At 34.6% G+C, this 18,673-nt stretch overlaps 1 protein-coding gene across 2 annotated transcripts in view; it reads left to right on the plus strand.

The window, feature by feature from the left end:
* Window positions 1-1,074: 1,074 nt before the first annotated feature.
* The window catches only part of LOC111515065 (lipase member H-like), a 30,227-nt gene continuing 12,628 nt past the window's right edge, over window positions 1,075-18,673 (plus strand). The window contains exons 1-4 of one of the 2 annotated variants that reach the window (XM_074185813.1): window positions 1,080-1,341; window positions 2,886-3,413; window positions 5,027-5,372; window positions 7,520-7,629. In XM_074185813.1, the coding sequence (XP_074041914.1) occupies window positions 1,287-1,341; window positions 2,886-3,413; window positions 5,027-5,372; window positions 7,520-7,577 (987 nt within the window). In that variant the 5' untranslated portion in view covers window positions 1,080-1,286 and the 3' untranslated portion in view covers window positions 7,578-7,629. Of the gene's footprint in view, window positions 1,342-2,885; window positions 3,414-5,026; window positions 5,373-7,519; window positions 7,630-18,673 lie in introns of those variants that run through there. The other variant, XM_074185812.1, reaches the window with a different exon arrangement.

The raw sequence follows: 18,673 nt of genomic DNA on the forward strand, positions 1-18,673 counted from the left end.
CGAAAAAGTTCATTCAGAAAACTTGTTTAAATTCAAAACCGATATTCAGATTTGAAATCACGGCCACCTACGTAATGAAACAAAAAAAAATTATGGATCTAGTCTCATAAAGAGTACTAGTACTACTTACAGATTTGTATTACTTAATTGTTTAGCATTAATAAATTAAGTCAATTATTTTTCGTCATCAAATCAAACTGATAGTCATTATGGACATAGATACAGAGTGAAATGTCAATTTTGCACCAAAAACCTACTAAAAATTCAAACCATTTTCAAGAAACATCGATATACTAGTTCGAGTAATACTCTGAATTTCGCATTGAAATTTCATTATAGTGATATGAGGGAGGCGCGTAAGGTATATATGAGAATTTAATACTCTTTATGAGGCTATAATCGTAAAAAAAATAATTTTGGTTTTGTTACGTAAGTGGCTGTGATTTCAAATCTGAATATTGTTCTTAAATTCAAACAACTTTTTTTAATAACTTTTTCAATTATGTCGAAAATAAGGGTAGTTTGCTCTTGATCAATATTTCTATTTTTTGTCGTCCCCTGTACACCGTTCGGAAATTTAGAATTTTGTTAACAAAGATCGAAGTTTTCCGCGATGCACCAATTTTTATCGATGATGAAATTTTCTGAAAAATGAGTATTAAAAAAGTTTCCCATATGGTGCAAACTTTTTGAAACTCACTGTATGTATTTTCCAATATCAGACTACTTGACTTGAAAAAACAGGTGATTTGATAAGCATGGAATTTCATTGTATTGAAAAAAAGTCTCGCACTATTTGTTTTTCAGTTGATCGATTCCTTCGATAATTATATCCAAACTGTTGATGAATTTGTAGGGTTCATCAAAAACTATTCCACTCTGTACTTGACAGTCCATAACCTATTATTGTTAGATTATGGATAGATGATAACTGCAGAGTAGGTACTAACTCCGCAATTGTTAGGTACATTTAATTAAAAATATCCCAATTTATCAAAACTGATAACGATAAGATCTTATCTCCCACTATTAACCTTAACATGTACGCAATATATCATAATGAATATTACATTTCATAAGAAATGGTACTTCTTCAAAAATTTCCAAAATAATCATTTGATTTTTGTTTGGTGCGGATGTGTGTGACGAAATTCCAATAAAAAAATATTATAATTCTTATCGATTTCTTTTTTATTTATGTGATATGATAAAATCAATTTGAATTCAAAGCTATATAAATCCATCATGACTTATCCATCTTATCATAAATCGTGAAAAGTACCACTATGAAGGCCATTATAACGCTTTCTGTTTTATTTGTTACCAATTATGCTATACCAAGTGAGTAAATTCTTAAAAGTTAATTATTTGTAAGAATTCCTGCAAAAAGTTGCTTTGGCTCTTTTATATACGGCATTTTGACTTCATCTGAATGTTTCGTTTCCCAATCGACACTTTTCGTTGATTTTGTACATGCTTGCTTCACTGCAGATGGTCGATGTACTTTCAAAATGACGCAGAATTTCTTTTTCCATCAGATGCTATTTTTAACAGTATCCATAGAGACAACTAAAGTATTCTGTCCATTATGTTCATTATATTATCTATAGAAAATTGGTATAATTAATTCTTCAGTGAAAAATATGAACTTCTTTTCTAAAATTGAGCATTTATGTTGAAAACAATTAACCTTCTCTCACCTTACAATGTTTTTTTCATAAAAGTTAATTGGCCAGATTTTTTGCTTCAAATAGTCCATGATATTCAAGTTTAATCAACAACTTTGGGCGTGTTAAATATTATAATTTACCATTTAACCTAGCAACATTAGATAGGCTTGTTATCTTTTGAGGGTCAATATTCTCAATAAAATAGTTATAACCATAATCACCAACATTTCAATCAATAAGTATAGTACGTCATTAATTCATTTTGAACACCTTACAGCAAATTGAGTGAACAACATGGTGATGGTATTGTTAAATGGAAAATTCTAAAACTTTGACATCAACAAAAAGACGGATTTGCTTGTATTTTCCAAAAGTGGTTTAATAAAATGAAAGTCAACTGAATGATTCAGGTGCCTGCAATATTGCAATTTCTTTGAAATACGTATTCATTAACAACTTAACGGTGAGTCGTCATCACAACAAAATAAAATGTAAAATATACTGAAAGTTTACATAAATTCACTTTCAATTCGGAAATTAAATAAAATATCTATATTTCTCATTAAAAAGGAAGTGTTTGTGATATTATCTTTAATCTCACCAACGTTTCGACAAAATCTCATTTTTAATCATCTAGGTGTGCTGTTACGAATTCGGAAGTCGCTTGACCCTACTCGAACCCATCCCTACTATACTGGTGAAATGGTGTTTGTAACGTGTTCGAAAGTAGAGTGTCCTGAAACGCTCTATTGCCTACTATTTAACTGTTGTTTGAGAGAAGCTAGTTCCTTCATAGCAATCAAAGCTTATCGGTCATCTTATGCAGACATATAGTGTAAAAACATTCAAATGTTAATTGAAATCCTAATTGTACCGGCCGCTTGGTTCAATTATGAAAGCATTGAAAAGTGATAACTGAAGAATCACCAATTTCATTCTTATTGAGAGATGGTTATTAGTTTTCAACATATGCTCAATTTTATTTTTCACTGAAGAACAAATTAAATATACCTATTTTCTATAGATAAAATAATGAACAAAATGCTTGAGTTGTCTCTATGGATACTGTTAAAATAGCATATAGTGAAAAAAAAATTCCGTCGGTTGGCAAACATATATATCATTTATGAAAGATAACATCCAAAAACAGTACAAAAAATCAATAAGAAATACATATTACAAATACAGTTATATTAGTTTCACAGTATATTTCAGTTACTGAGAGCGACTATCGTGAGTTGAGTACCATTGTCCAAACCGCTCCGGAGGTGTACCAGTTGGAAAATAGAACAGGGGCCATACCCCCTTACCATGCGATAGAAAGCGATATAAAATTCTATTTTGCGAGTCGCAAAGATCCGCTTCCTGTACTAATCGATACAAAAGATCCAAACTCAATAGTAAAAACCTCATTTTCATCAAAGAAAGATACTTGGTTCGTAGTACATGGTTGGAAGAGCGACTTTTCATCGCGCATGGAGGAAACAGTAGGCAACGCACTCGTGGAAAAGGAGGATGTGAATATTTTTTGCGTGGACTGGAGCAACATCGCTCTCAAAACTTACCTTGAAGCATTTGCAGCAGTTCCGGATGTTGGCAGAATAACTGGAGAATTAATCAAAGTTCTCATAGCGAATCATGGACTTACCATTAACAGAATTTTTATTATTGGTCACTCACTTGGAGCACATGTCGCAGGGCGAATAGGAGAAGATTTCGAAGGAAATCTGCCTCTAATTGTGGGTGAGTTTGTTTTTCTACACATTCAAATAATCGAACTTCGAAAGAACTATCTGAGGAAGTTGATATGAGATTGTGTTGTAGTTGCAGTAATTAGATGAACCTTGAATCATGAGAGGTAGACAGATGTTGCTTTATATAATGCCAACATAAATAACCATCTCCCCCCCTCATCCCTCCAGGATAAGTTTTTGGTGTACATTTTGAGAATTTGAGAATTGAAATGCCTATCAAACCAGATATCACGAGACTCCCCTTTCTATTGGAAAGAAAGTTGTAACCACCCTCTCGGTAACAAGTGATGCAGCACTATTGTCTTTCTCACCGAAAAGGGCTGAAAATAATACCTTCACGTGACTCTTGTCCAACCTAGATACCTTATCTCGTTAGAAAATTAACAGAGGAGAAATTATTATCACACTGTTTATTTCTAGCACGGATATCTTCTTTCGTACAATACATTCCGCAACAGTGATCTGGCATATTCTTGAATGTTCCAGAAACTTTCCGTAAATTTCAGAATGTTCTGGGATATCCTGGAATGTTGTGGAATGCTCTCGAATACTGCAGCATGTTCCGGACTGTTCTATAAATTTCTAGACGGCGAACCTTACAGCCATCATGACTCCAAAAGTATACCCTTCAGGTCATAAACGGAAACCTTATTCTTGGGCTACTACATAATATGTCTGGAATGTTTTCGGAAAATTTTCAATATTCCCAATTTTTCTAAAAATTTCTAGTGAGCGAAACTTCCAGACCTCATTCCTTCAAAATCCCGTCCAATGTTCTGAATTGTTCCACAAGTTTCTTCTTCATTTGTTGAATGAAGTTCTGCAAGAGCAAACAAGTACAAAACATGTTAATACTCGTACACACAAATCACAAAACAGAATTCATCGGCTGAATGCCATATAAACTTTTTCCAGTGTTGGAAATGAAACTTCTCAAAAAATTCACCCAAGAGGGAAAGAACTACGGATTAATAGAACATTTTCAATAAGTATTAGGACTTTCCCGACCCAAATAAAAAACAGGTAGATAATTTTTTTCACAATGAAAGAATTCAATGAATTACATTACATTCAATAACAGTAAGGAAAAGTTTCCACTATGAATAGTACATCTTTCTTTTTTCATCTGGAAAATATCAGTTTTACCAAATTCAGGGAGAAATGAGTCACCGTGAACGAGTTTTTGAGTACAAGTGTGAAACAGGTAGACTTCCAAGAGAACAGTATGATCGAAACCAAAAGAAAAAAATAGTTTTATATGTGACGAACTGACGTCTCAAATATTTCAGTCCAGTCTATTTATTTTATTGAAGATATTCTGTTACTGATTTGAAAATATTGATACTGGATATTTCAGAACTGAAAGGCGACAAATATGCCTAACCTGACCAGAACACCATACTACAAATCCTGAATTTACAGTCATAAACTGTCCTCCTGAAATAAAAAAAGTTGATGCTGATGAAAATTTTCATTCTCCTTTTTTTTTAAAATTTGGTATATTTTTAGATTTGTTAATGATTTTTTCTGGTATAATATATTCCTTATTGTAGGGATTTTCATTTAGTCATTCACCATTTAATATTTCCCACCCGTTTTCAGGGCTAGATCCAGCTGGACCTGGATTTTTTTATGACACAACAAACAACAGACTGGATCCCACAGATGCACAATTCGTTCATGTTATCCATACCAATAGTGCCTTTCTTGGATTCAGGAGAACATTAGGTCATGTGGACTACTATCCGAATGGGGGCGAATTTCAACCAGGTTGTCCTTTAGATATCACCGGGTCGTGCTCTCACAGAAGATCTTACGAACTCTATGCAGAATCTATAGTAAGCGGTGGATTTTCAGCAAAGAGGTGTAACAGCCAATGGGACTACGATAATGGAAAATGTGAGGATAATATTAAATCTCAGATGGGAGGTTACTCACCTGTCGAAGGGTAAGACTCAACTCCTCGAAGAGTAATTAGTTAACGGGGTAATGAACAATTGTATTATCGGGAAACGATTGTAGTCTTCGAACGATCAAAGTGGTTTAAATTTTTTCATTCATTTCGTTTTCATTATTGATATTTCAGTTTTTACTATTTGAGCTTATTGAACAGAATCTTATTTTGTGAAAGAACAAACTTTCGAAATTATGAAAGAGTTGAACACGATGTTATACTTTCATTAATATATAAATCGCTACCATATATTCACGAATCAACACAACAATGACTTAAACATTCACAAAATGAGTGTCACTACTATGTCTGAATTATAAAGTTCCAATTTCAAATAAACAAAAATCCAATTTCAAATACAAAATTTTGTTGTGTGGATTCTTTTGAAACTTATATAGGACAAACATCTTCACCTCTAAGTAGTCGCATTATATCAAATTAGAGCGATTGCAAACAAAATGTTAACTTTTATGCGTTAACAGAACATGTTAATTCGGAGAATCATAAAATGAATTTTGAAAACCTTCATTTTCAGATAGAGAAAATAATACAACTGAAACAATGTCTCATATGTATCAGAATGTATGTCAATCACGAGGAACACTCAATGAATAGAAAAGCTAATACTATAAATCTAATCAAAATTTACAATGTACCTACTGAAATATGATTGTCAGTCAAATTTTGATAACTTTCTTATGTTTTTTTCTATCCATTTTGAGGCATCTCATATTTTATTCTCACATTAGTAAATTCTCCATATTTGCATTTTCACAAGATATATTATTGTAGTTGTTCTGAAGTAGGTGTGTAATATACTGCACAAATATGAATAGATAAGTACTTTTCGGATGATTACCATATTATTTCAATTTAATAGCCATTGGTAGACAGCTGTTTCAGCCTGTCGGGCATCGTCAGTACCGGGCAGGCGGTCCTCGATTCACGACAAAAAGTGTTCTATTCATCAGGTTGGAAACTTTTCCCTTACCGTTTCAACTGGGGTTCGTCAGGAGGACTAATGGTTCATAATTGAAGGTGTTTTAGTGGCGGCATATAGGTCAATTACCTCTGTTCCGCTCTGGCCTTGTATACCCTTTCCTGACTGAGGTATTTGGTGAACAAACTGTTCATTTTAACAGACGTCGTGGGGCCTTCACTCAAACGAGCGACGGGGCCTTCTGAATCGAGTGGGGTCGTCTATAGTATAATCTACAGCTTCCGAGACTAATGGGTTATCATGAGTTTCCGCTGACTCGAAAACTCTCTGATTTCTCGACTGAATGGACTGCCGTATAGTTAACAACTTCAGATCTCTACAGATGGCTCCATTCCGCATGAACCATGGAGCATTCACCAGTATCCTGAGAAGTTTATTTTGTAATATTTCCATAATGGAAAAAGTTGATGGAGCGGTTTGTCCCCAGGTGCCTGAAGCATACATGATGACAGGCTTGAACATCGTGGTATATAGTAAAACCTCATTTCTAAGGTTGAGCTTTGAATGTCTGTTGACCAGAGGATAGAGTTTAGCTATCCTGTGATTTGCCCAGGTGAGTCGGCGATCTATCCAAAGACCTAGGTACTTGACTCGCGTTTGCCATTCGATCTCCTTGCCTGAGTTCGAGACCATTTTTTTCTGACAGTATCACATCAGCTTCTCCATGAAGAAGTTCTTTTTTTGAACATAAAGGAGCTGAGTGTGCCGCCCTCTATAAACTTCTAAGACAGTCCAGAATATCCAACAGCGTTTGGGGCCATTTTATAATATTCCGTATAATTCCATCTCGGAGTATTCTTAAATTTGATCTGTTCGGTAATGATCTGAAACGTTTGGAAATATTTCAAAATATCCCAGTTCATTATAGAATGATCAAGGGAGTTATATATGTTTTGGTTGCCCTCCAACCCTCATTCATTCAAAAAGACCTTTTCACCTCAGAACCCATTTCCGATAATAGCTCGTAGAGTAATACCATTACCCGATTCCACACAGTTAACATCGTAATTATTCAACCAATTCACATAAAATATTAATAAATTATACACAAACTCTTTCCTTTTGCATTATTACGTCCATAATCGAACTAAAAATTGTCCTTGATTTCTTAATGAAAATTAAAAAAACATTTTTTTTACAGGGTTTCTGGTGAATACTACTTAAAAACAAATGACAAATCACCGTTTTCTCTCGGATGAGCAAGGAGGAAACCAACGATGGAAATCTTTAACAAATAAAATAGATAAATTATCATTGACTTTTTTTCCATATAATTTTGTTGCGTCAATGTCCATGAAAATTTGGATTTACCGTTCACTTCAAAATTAACACTTTACCGGAGGATGTTTTTACCTTGGGTGTGGATGTCACCAGTTCTCAGGGATGAGAATTTTTTTATTTACAATAAATTCAAGCAATGGATGTATTGATCAATTGTAGGCAATTTCTGCTTCGTATTTTTCTCCTAAAAGTCAATACTTTTTAACTTATTCGCGAGTTAGTATCAATTTTTCAGCCAATGAACTTTCTCTTTCAGATGGTTTCTCGCGAATAACTCAAAGAGTGAGTGTGAATATAACTATGATCGTCAACAGAAATTTAATACAGTTCTCTGTGGTCACTTGTGCTTACAGTTTCTCTCTGAATAATTTTCCAAATAAAAATGGATACAACACCAAAACTTTAAAGGGGGGCTATCAAGGGAATGGGGTTTTCACTTAGAATGTTTTCAAAATATGGTACCTTGAAAAAATGGATAAAGTGATGCTTGCAAATATGCCCGAGGAAGTGATACTTGCATGTGTTGCACATGAGATTGCATATGTTTGGGAAAAGTTACCCAAACATCTACAAGATGACATCGATATAATGAAACATAGATATTGTTATGAACACCACACCGATGAAAATTTAGATTCGGATGTTAATGATGGTCCTATACCTCGAAAATCTATGTGTTGTATTTGTAATATAGAGGATGTGAATATCGGTATCAATAGAAATGATATTTATTACAATGCAACACCTTCGAAAAAGTGTAAATTGTCTCAAATGTGCTGTTGCTGTGCACAACAATGAATTGAAATGTGTTTCAAAATATTCATCAGTCATGTCACGAAAGATCGAGCTACAAGCTGTCGGGACAAGTGTCTTGAGTGCGGATTTTTTTCCACCAGTTGAATTGTATAGGAACAGCCGTTATGGATTAGGACTTTTGGGATTCTATGGATGCAATACAATCAATAATATAACTGAAGCTAATAATTTGGTGAGTTTCAGAATCAGTAATGACAACTCATCGATACTCCAAAAGTTTACAATTGAAATTCCATGTGGTGCTTACGAAATAGAAGAGATCAATGCCGTCATACAGAAACATATCATGTTCAGATTGTTTCATGATAAAAACCAATTGCTATCGTTGCAGATGATATTTTCTATCTACACGCCAAAAATAATACATTCAAATGTGAAATGCGATCCAAATATGAAATTGATCTGACACATCCAAATTCTATAGCAGAAATGATGGGGTTCGCTCATGGCATATTTCCACCAAATCAGATACTTACATGAATCATCATTACCAATAAACATTACAACTGTGAGACTTATCCGCTTAGATTGCAATATAATATCTGGTTCATATATAAATGGTGAAGAATCCCACATTCTTTTCTCATTCGATATTGATGTTGAACCTGGATACAATCTTACTAAAGAACCACACAGTATTATATATATGCCTGTCAGTCCAGAAGGTCGTCAATTGATTCACAACATTACAGTGCGTATTTTGGATGAATAAAATAACCTTATCGATTTTGGAAGTGAAGAAGAGATTTTCATTATTTTGGAATTGAAGAAAATCGAATAACTATTGTTATGGGTTTCATTTATAATAGACAAAATCGTATTGAACAATCCCAAACAAGCTGCACCATCAAAAAGAAAAGTGTGCATAAAAAGAAGATCATTCCACAAGTGTATGCTAAACAGTTAGCACATAACGCTCTGTCTGTGAGTGATCTTAAATTTTTGAAATCGATTGGATTGAAAGTGAGAAAATAACAATGGTGCTCGAAACAAACCGTGAGAAGTTGAATATATTCGATGAACCGGTGCTTGATCATTCTCTCATAAGTTTACATGAGCACACATATAAGCCCTATGGATCACCGCTATTCAGGAATTCGGATGAAATTAGAATTGCAATCAATAATCAAGAGGTTATACTAGATATTGCCGAGAGCTTCATTTACATAGAAGGTAAATTCACCCCCAAAGACGAAGTGAAAACATGTTATCTCTCGAAAAATGCAATTGCATTTCTCTTTGATGAAATTCGTTATGAAATGGGTGGTGAACAAATGGCTGTTGTTAGAAAACCTGGGATAACATCTACAATGGAAACCATGATATCATTTGGACAATCACATGCTAAGACATTATTGACATCCGGCTGGGGACTTTCACAATTGAAACAAGATGTCTTGGATACAAACAGTCATGTTTCCAGTGGAAAACTACCACTCAAATATTTGATGGGTTCTGCTGAAGATTACAACAAAAATATATTGAATGCTAAACAGGAATTGATTTTGATTATCGCTCGATCATTCAAAAGGTGAGGTGAGGTTGATGCTGATTTGGAAATAAATGAAATCGAATGGAAAATAAGACATATTGTACCAGATGATAAACACAAGCTCAAACTTTTGAGTAGAATAAACAAAAGCGGTCTGAATGCCAAAATCAAGTTGTGTTATCGTATGTGGGACCTCTATATGAACTACCATCATTACGTGGGACTTCTTTAGACATATGGGCCATCAAAACAACTAACGCTCTGGAAACTCCTCGTTTTGTCATCATCGCATTCCAAAGTACTACCACATCTGAAGATAGAACACAGGATATTACAAAATTCACAACTGCCGATATCAATAGTATTCGAGTATACTTGAATCCTGAAGTTTATCCATATGAGCGTTGGAATTTGAATTTCGAAAAAAAACTTGACGCTTCTGCTTATTATGCTTTCCAGAGTTTCCAGCGAAGTTACTATGTCTAATGGACATTGGACAATTTAGAGAGAATCCACTATTCATCATCGATTGTTCCCATCAACCGAATGCAACAAAATCATCAACTATTGATATGAAGATTGAGTTTCAGACGAGGAAGACCAAGTTTCCAGACAATACTAAAGTATATGCATTAGTTTTGCATGATACAGTTTTAAAATACAATGCATTGGATTGTTCAGTTCATAGCAGATATTGACACTTTTAAAATAATTTTTCCACTCTATCATGTACTATTTTATGATCTTTTTTTTTCATTTGTAACTATCTTACATCATGTATTTTTTTTCCTAATTCATATATATATATGTATATATATATATATATATATATATATATATATATATATATATATATATATATATATATATATATCACATTTATTGTTTTATAATCATTTTCTATTGTATATAATGGGATTCAAATAAATAAAATATGAAAATAGTTTTTTATTTGACATTATTTATGATTTACAGGAACATACAGACTATCTAAAATAATAAAATAACTTCTTCCTCATAGTCATCATTTTCGCGACTATCTTCAATTCCCTCTCGATATTCATCATTCAATTCGAAGTGATGAATAATCCATTCTGGCAAGTATGGTTGGAGGCTATACAGAAATCTTCTCAGGTTCAGTTAAATCATAACCTTACAAAGTTGCCACAATTCCAATTCATCATCCAAACATTTGTTACAAACTTCTACACCACTCCGATAGTTCTCAGCATCACGAAGACATAATTCGATTTGTATTTCATCATAGCATACACTCATATCATAAATGCTTGCATCTTCGGCTCCATCACCCAACACCTTCAATTTAGACGACAAATGTTGAACCGATGATTTGAGATCTACAACATCGATCCAATCTTCACTTGCATCCACATCTATGAATGATGGAACTGAAATCGAATAAAAAAAACAATAAACAACCTCCAACTTGTTTCCATGATATAATACTCACATTCCCATTTTACTTGTAGTTATAAAGTGAGTGTATTCAACTGAGTTAGTAATGTTTATATTTCCATATAATTATCATCTAATATATGAATATTATTAAAACAAAAAGAAATTCACTATAATTACTAATATCATTCAATCATATTGAATTTGACTAGAGATCTCGTTTTCATGCCAGCAAAACTTTGTGTTAGGGTGGTAAATATTCGTCATCGTATATTTACCACCCGATAGTTGATACAAGTTATATCGTCATCACTGAATTACAACGAAATACGTTTTGGTAGCCATGTTTTAAATAATTTATCATTGCTTACATCTTCCAAAGTTAATAAAATTGATTTACCAAACCGTGTAGAATAAGTTGACATATTTTTGATTATGTACACTTCATCAATGCCTGACGTCACAGCCAAGCCCACCTACCAGCTGGATACGATAGCAGATGTCGATACGAACAGGCAGTGGTCGTTGCGCTCTCGTAGAGGGTAAACGTTAGGCAGACAGTCCTCGGCCGCATGCGTGTCACCATCGATAGCGAGGCTAGAGCGATGCGTTACGTCACAGCCTTCATCGAATCGAGAGAGGTGAGGGCAGACCGATGAATACGCATTACTCAGCCACACGTCGTGGAGTGAACATCTTGCTCTCTTACCGTTGAACGGTTGTTGCTGTGACGTCACACCACTACTAACTTGGTGGGCTCACACCGATAGAACATTCATTACTTGAAGGATTTTCGAAGTATGCAGGCGTATGTTTTTACATAGACAAGAACATGATGAAACTCTATACCGTGCATTCTCACACACACACACACCAATCAAATGTAATTACGTCACTATGTCACACACACACACACACACAAAAATTTGTATATGAAAAAAAAACTCTGAACGATCCATGCACCAGACATTTCAAGGTCACATCGCCTTGATGTTACTAAACAACAACAAAAAATAGCAATTAATACGTCATAGTGGTGGGGGGAGGCCTAGAACCGGCTGTAATCTACTACTAGCATTTTTGTAATTTTTCCCAAAATAACTCAAATAATACTTTTCAACTTATTTTAGAGAAAGTGTTTTTGCTGGATACAAACATGTTCTGTCACTTCAAGGTTTTTTTTTAAACTGGGCCATAAACTGGAACATCTGCCATATCACGTTTTTCGAACACCACAACTGGAATACTCTTCACGACGCGCGTTTCACCAAGCATGTTGGCGTCTTCAGAAGAGGAAACGCGCGTCGAGAAGAGTATTGCAGTTCTGTTGTTTGGAAAATGTTCTTGTTTCGGAAAACCAAGCATTTCAAACCAGTCAAACTTCTAGAGCAACAAGTACATGAATAAAGTGAATTGTGCGGTGGAAACGTTCATTTTGAATTGATGTGGTGAATAACGAGTGATTTTCAGCATTTATGGGAACATTATTTCCGTAATAACCCGCTTAGTTATGAAACTAGGGACTTTCGGCATTTGACTAATAAAAAAACTAACCTCAACAACCTATTACTCCATTTGTATTGGGTCTACAAACAATAGAAATACAGTTTTTTTGTTATTTTTCAAGCTTCATTTCCACTAAAAATGATTTTTTCGAAAAATATTATGATCACTTGAGTCCACTTGGTGGAAAAATTACACTTCACTCGCGAATTATTCAAGAAGTATCAAGTATTAGGAAAAAATTTCACGAAACAAAAATTACTCAGCTTCATTCAATCTATCCAACGAAAAAAGCTCATCCACCCCAGGGTAAAACCAATCCTCAGTATAGATCAACATTTGAGTATAGGGTATGTAAAATCTAAATTCATTTTTTTTTGCAAATCGATGCTGTTTAGAAAATTATGGAGTATTGCCTCATTCAACTTCCATTCATTTTAATGATTTTAATAAAGTATTTAGATGAAATCTTATTGACAGTAAAAGAAAAGCAAACTGTAGTCTCTCAGAAGTGCCTTTATGAACCTCAGTTATGTAATTTTTATAATATTATATGAAGAGTTTTAATTTTCCTTAAAAATTCGGCACTCCTACTCTAATGTATCGCATCATACAAATATTTTAATTATTGTTAGGAATAGTACGTTAAAAGGTGAGAAAACGTTGATCCTTAGTCAGGTTGAGACGAGGCGCGGGCGTGGGTCTTTTGGTTGGTTCTATGTGAGATAGAAGTGTGCACCCAACATCCGTTTTGTTTGAATCGGAACTGAAAAGCCTATCTATCTATTGAAAGCACATTTCTCTTGTCAGGACACTTTGACTAAGTCATCCCCTTAAAATCTGTTGTCTGTTCAAAATTGGTTTTCCCGTTGACCAGTTATCGCACCCTTACAAACGACAACTCCCAAAAGTCGAAACTTGTGCGAGCTAAGGGCTAACGAGGTCTTACCATTTAACGTAGGTTAGGTAAGTTCAATAATTCAATACCAAATATAGAAATCTTGAAGGATGTCAAGTGGGTGACTGTTCGTTTTGCACAAATAAGTTCATTACCGAATCTAGGAAATTGAAAAATATAAGTATGCTTTCGAAGTATACTTCAGAGACTAGGTAAGTAATCAAAATTAGTCGAGGATATGTCTAATGAGACATTTTAATTGAAGGTATACATATTGAGGGTGTTGTCGAAATTCCCATATTAAGGTTTAAAATAAGTAATGTGAGAAATTTTCATTTCATAATATTTCATACACCAAAATACATCAATAATCAACAATCATCAATCATCGAAAGATGTTCATAAAACATGTTCAATTTACTGTACATCTATTTATGAAATGCACTAGTAATATTTCACTTATCTGACCTTGAACAAGGAGCCGGGTACCAATAGCGTTGAGGAGGTTCTACTCCGAAACCTACCGCGTAAGGGTCTCGTGTAAGTAGTGCATATCGTAAACACGATTTCGGCGCGCAGAGGTAGTTGGTACCTATTCATCAACCAGGTGAACCGAAAAATATGAAGGAGAGCTACCAGCCGATTGCACTGCTTAGTATGGTCGTCAAGGTCATTGATAAAATTCTATCAGGCAGACTTTTTCATATGAAGAACAGGTTGAAACTTATTCCAGAGGAACAGTTTGGCTTCAGGCGAAGCTGCAACACGACCTCGCAACTTATCCGCCTGGTTCACGGGATAAAGGAGACCTTTCACCTGAAGAAGAATAGTTATGGTCCTCCTAGACATACATGAGGTGTTTGACACAGAAGGATTCATCGCGAAAATGTGGATGGCACATATGCCCTTATACATGATAAGAATCTTAGATTCTTATCTGGTCAGACGGAAATTTACGGTTAAAATACACCAAGCTACTTCTACAGATTTTTCAATGAAAGCAGGTTTACGCAGAGGTCCTGTCTATTCCCACACTTAGACTCTCTCTATCGTACGAGTACGACTTTCCTATGTTCCCTCAAACGAATGTAGGCATATACGCGGAGGATACCGCTATATATGTGCATTCGTACTGTGTCAATAAGACAGCTGCAAATTCACATAGATAGGATAGTGGTACTATACATGGAGAGGAACAATATAAAGATTTATCCGTCAAAGATGGAACTCGTCAATTTCACGAATAAGAAATTCATAGATGTGAAGATCTGGCAATTGTCAATTCAAAGAAAATGTGTGGATGAACAGAAAAACACGAGATACCTTGCAGTTATCCCAAACAAGCACTTGAATTTCCGAATGCATATAAGTTTGTCAGTTCAGAGAGTGGGAGAGGCAACAAAATACCAATACTTGAAATCAGTGCTTACTCCTGATATACAAACAAGTAATCAGGCCAGATATGTTCAATACTTGTTTATGAATTGATCGACCTTAACATCGATTACATGAAATGGTGTGCATAGGCTTATGCAGCCGGCACACGGATAATACAGACAAACGAAGTCCACATTTTTTGTTGAATGCAATCCACTAACATCGCGGGGGTCGTTTCCCACCGCCTCCTTTCAGTGGGGCCATGAGGGCGCGTCCATAACGAAGAGGAAGCCCTTCACACTTCACTCTTTAAGTGATGAACAATGAAATGTAGATGTGATATTTTTAAATTTTAATGAAGGATTTTTGGATTTTGAAGAAATATTACGCTCATTCAATGAAAAATTTTATTAGTCGGTAGTTCAAAGGTAGCTGGAAACACTATTCCAAAAATGACATTAGTTTATAGAAATGAACAATTTATATTGCGACATGTATTGATTCTTCTGAATGTCAAATTGATGATATTAGTTTTGAAAAAATTCTGTTAATTTTCTACATACCCCATTTGAAAAGTGGGTTGGACCACGCACGTTCCTATGGAAAATGCTGCTGGGAATCGCACTTTCGGAGATAATCATTAGCTAGCACAAGTTTATTCCTTCGAAGATCGCCAATTATAGAGAGGTGTCAACTGGTAAACGGAAGAACACATTTCAACAGAGATTTCGAGGAATCACCATAAAAAGTGAAGATGAGCACTATAAAAATTATATTTCTAACACATACTGATGAAATTAATATGGTTTTGGATAAAACATAAAGGACGTTACAAAAAACTTTCGAAATAACTACCTGCACATGACCTTCCAATTCAACGAGAACAAAATGTCTTTTTGAAACATCTTCTTCCATATGAACATTGAATTACACGGAAACCACTTTTTCCGTATGAATGTGTATAAGTTCTGTAACCGTGACAAGAGCAGTATTATCTCATTCGGTGACATAAAGTCATAATGTACTTCGTCTGGTAATGTTATCCAAAACGTTCATGATTAGATGTCCTAAAACTTTCAAATACACCTTTGAGAAAGACGCTGTTCTATGTAACTAACATTTTCATGAATACTCTTTCAAATATATTTCATATATTGCGTTGTGTAGCATTCCAATGAATGATATCAGTTCAATTCTATAACGAATATTTGAACTAAGGACTGAATAGAAAAAGTAATTTAATATCCATATGGAAGTAGTTGGTTTCGGATGTTTTTCTTTTTTCTTAAAGTTTGTGTCTGATAGAAACTTCTGTGATTGATCTATGAGTACATATTGTATAGAGTTTTTTTGTAATTATTTTTTTCTATCTTTGGAAACTCTTTCACTTTTTTTGATGATAGAGAAGACGTAGGATGTCAAAAAACTTCAAATAACTTTTCAATCCACAGAATAATGATATTGATAGGGAAGAATTTATAGAGTCAACAGATGAGTCTTTTGAAGATCAAATTACTTTTAATGTATTAATAGATAGTTCTCTACCTTTCATGAAGGTCGAATAGACCCTCATGAAAGGTAGAGAACCCTCACTTTAGACTTAACCTAACATAACCTTTCATGAAATGAAGTAATCTGAATTAAACAAATAAAAATCATGAATTGAAAATAATAATACATTACGGATAGAAGTATACTAAATTAACAAAACATAATTTAAAAACAGACTAACAATCCAGAAGCAAAAATTCTTGAAAAGTAAATGTGTTTTGGAGAGTTTTGGAAAGTCCAACAGATGGCGCCAATTATTAATAGCTATGAAATATTCAGTATCAATGAATAAGTTGCCATAGGTAAGATGAGCTGGTGTGACATGGGGACCCCCATGCAAAAATTCAGTTAGGAATAGTCATGACAAAACATTTTTACCGATCGCAAAAGAATACCACCTAAAGGCTAACTTTCGAGCAAAAGAGGTCAGATGTCAATCTTGCTGAAGTGCTCATCAGTAAGTTGAGGACCGCTCGGAGAGCGGGGGTGGATGGAGTGGGGTAGTAGGTTCTCCTCGCTAAATAGCTGGGGGGGAAGCTTCTACTTCGGGACACTCAACCCATGAGGGGGCATGGGGGGGGGGAGATGGTGGGAGAGTAACACATTAACTTTCCAGATATAAGACTATCTTGAGAAATAAATGTGTTTTGGAGAGTTGATATTCAGTAAACCTGATTAATTCTTGAAAAATAAACTGATAACCACCCATTCTTCTTTCTTCGAGGAACCAACTTAGCGGAGCGTGTCAGTGGTAATATATAGACTTATGATACGCACAAAATAGTATTCTGATAGTTACGCCATCTATGGTAAATTCCAAAAATTTAAAAGCTTTTTGTTAAACCTCAAAACCAGCGCACCAGCGATGCACATCCGTTTTTTTTAGGAGGCAAGGAATATATCAATCTCACATATTTTTATACTGTTCTACAGTTAGTACAAAAAGACAATTCTACCGTGAAATTGACAATTTCCGAGTGAAGCAGTGGAAAAACGATCTAGTTAATCATCAAGACAATATGACTATTAAATTACACAAAGAACTGAACGACAGTGAAACATCCACTGGTTAGTTATACTTTGTCACGACCTTCACGACACATGTTTTTGTAGGACAAATATTTTTTTGAGTATGTTATCAATTTATTCCAAAGTTTATCTTAAAAACTAATTGTCAGCTATACATTTTTTGCACTCATAAATTAGACACGACATGACGCCAGTGCAGTTCGTTAGCTACCCCTGTCAAAAATTTTCATGATTGGTGGTCTCGTCAAAATGAATCTTCTCACAAAGACAGAGCCTGTTAGTAACTATGTAACTATGAAGTTGAATGAATTGTATTGAGTATCAAGTATTTTCGAATCTTAGATGAAGGAGTTTGAGTTCAATAGTTTGGAAAAAACTCTGTATTCGACGTATAATACTATATTCATAACACTTACACCGTCTTTCTGAAATATGATAACACGTGTTTCGCTGTTTTTTCGGTGTGAAAATATATTTACAAAGTGAAGATTTCACTCTTTTTGACACCTTGTATGTGAATTTGAGTGTAAGAATGAAAATGTTAGCCTTTTATGTTCCCCTCTATCTCCATCTCACAGATATTGAATTATCCTGACAAATCCATCCTTTGATGTGCATTGAAGTATGTAGCGCAAACAGTCTGCATAACAGGTGGCTATGGATTAAGTTAAACAATTGAAGTGAACATCAATCAGGGCCAACTGTACACTTAGTCCAACATAAATACCGAGAACAATCAAGCGACAAGTTCTCACCTACAACATCAAATACAGATATCCTGGAGGAACGGGAGAAGGGTTCCTAGTGAATTCGAGATGTGTTTCTTGATTGCACAAAGTGGTTGGTGTTGTACTTTGTTTGGGACCCATTCGATTTGAGTAATAGATTGCCACGATTGTACATATGATGAAATTTGAGTAAGTGATTTTTAA

This window comes from Leptinotarsa decemlineata, unplaced genomic scaffold (assembly GCF_025532065.1).
Source record: "Leptinotarsa decemlineata unplaced genomic scaffold, Ldec_3_MD MMD2_tig00078346_RagTag_RagTag, whole genome shotgun sequence".
In the NCBI taxonomy this organism is placed as follows: domain Eukaryota; kingdom Metazoa; phylum Arthropoda; class Insecta; order Coleoptera; family Chrysomelidae; genus Leptinotarsa; species Leptinotarsa decemlineata.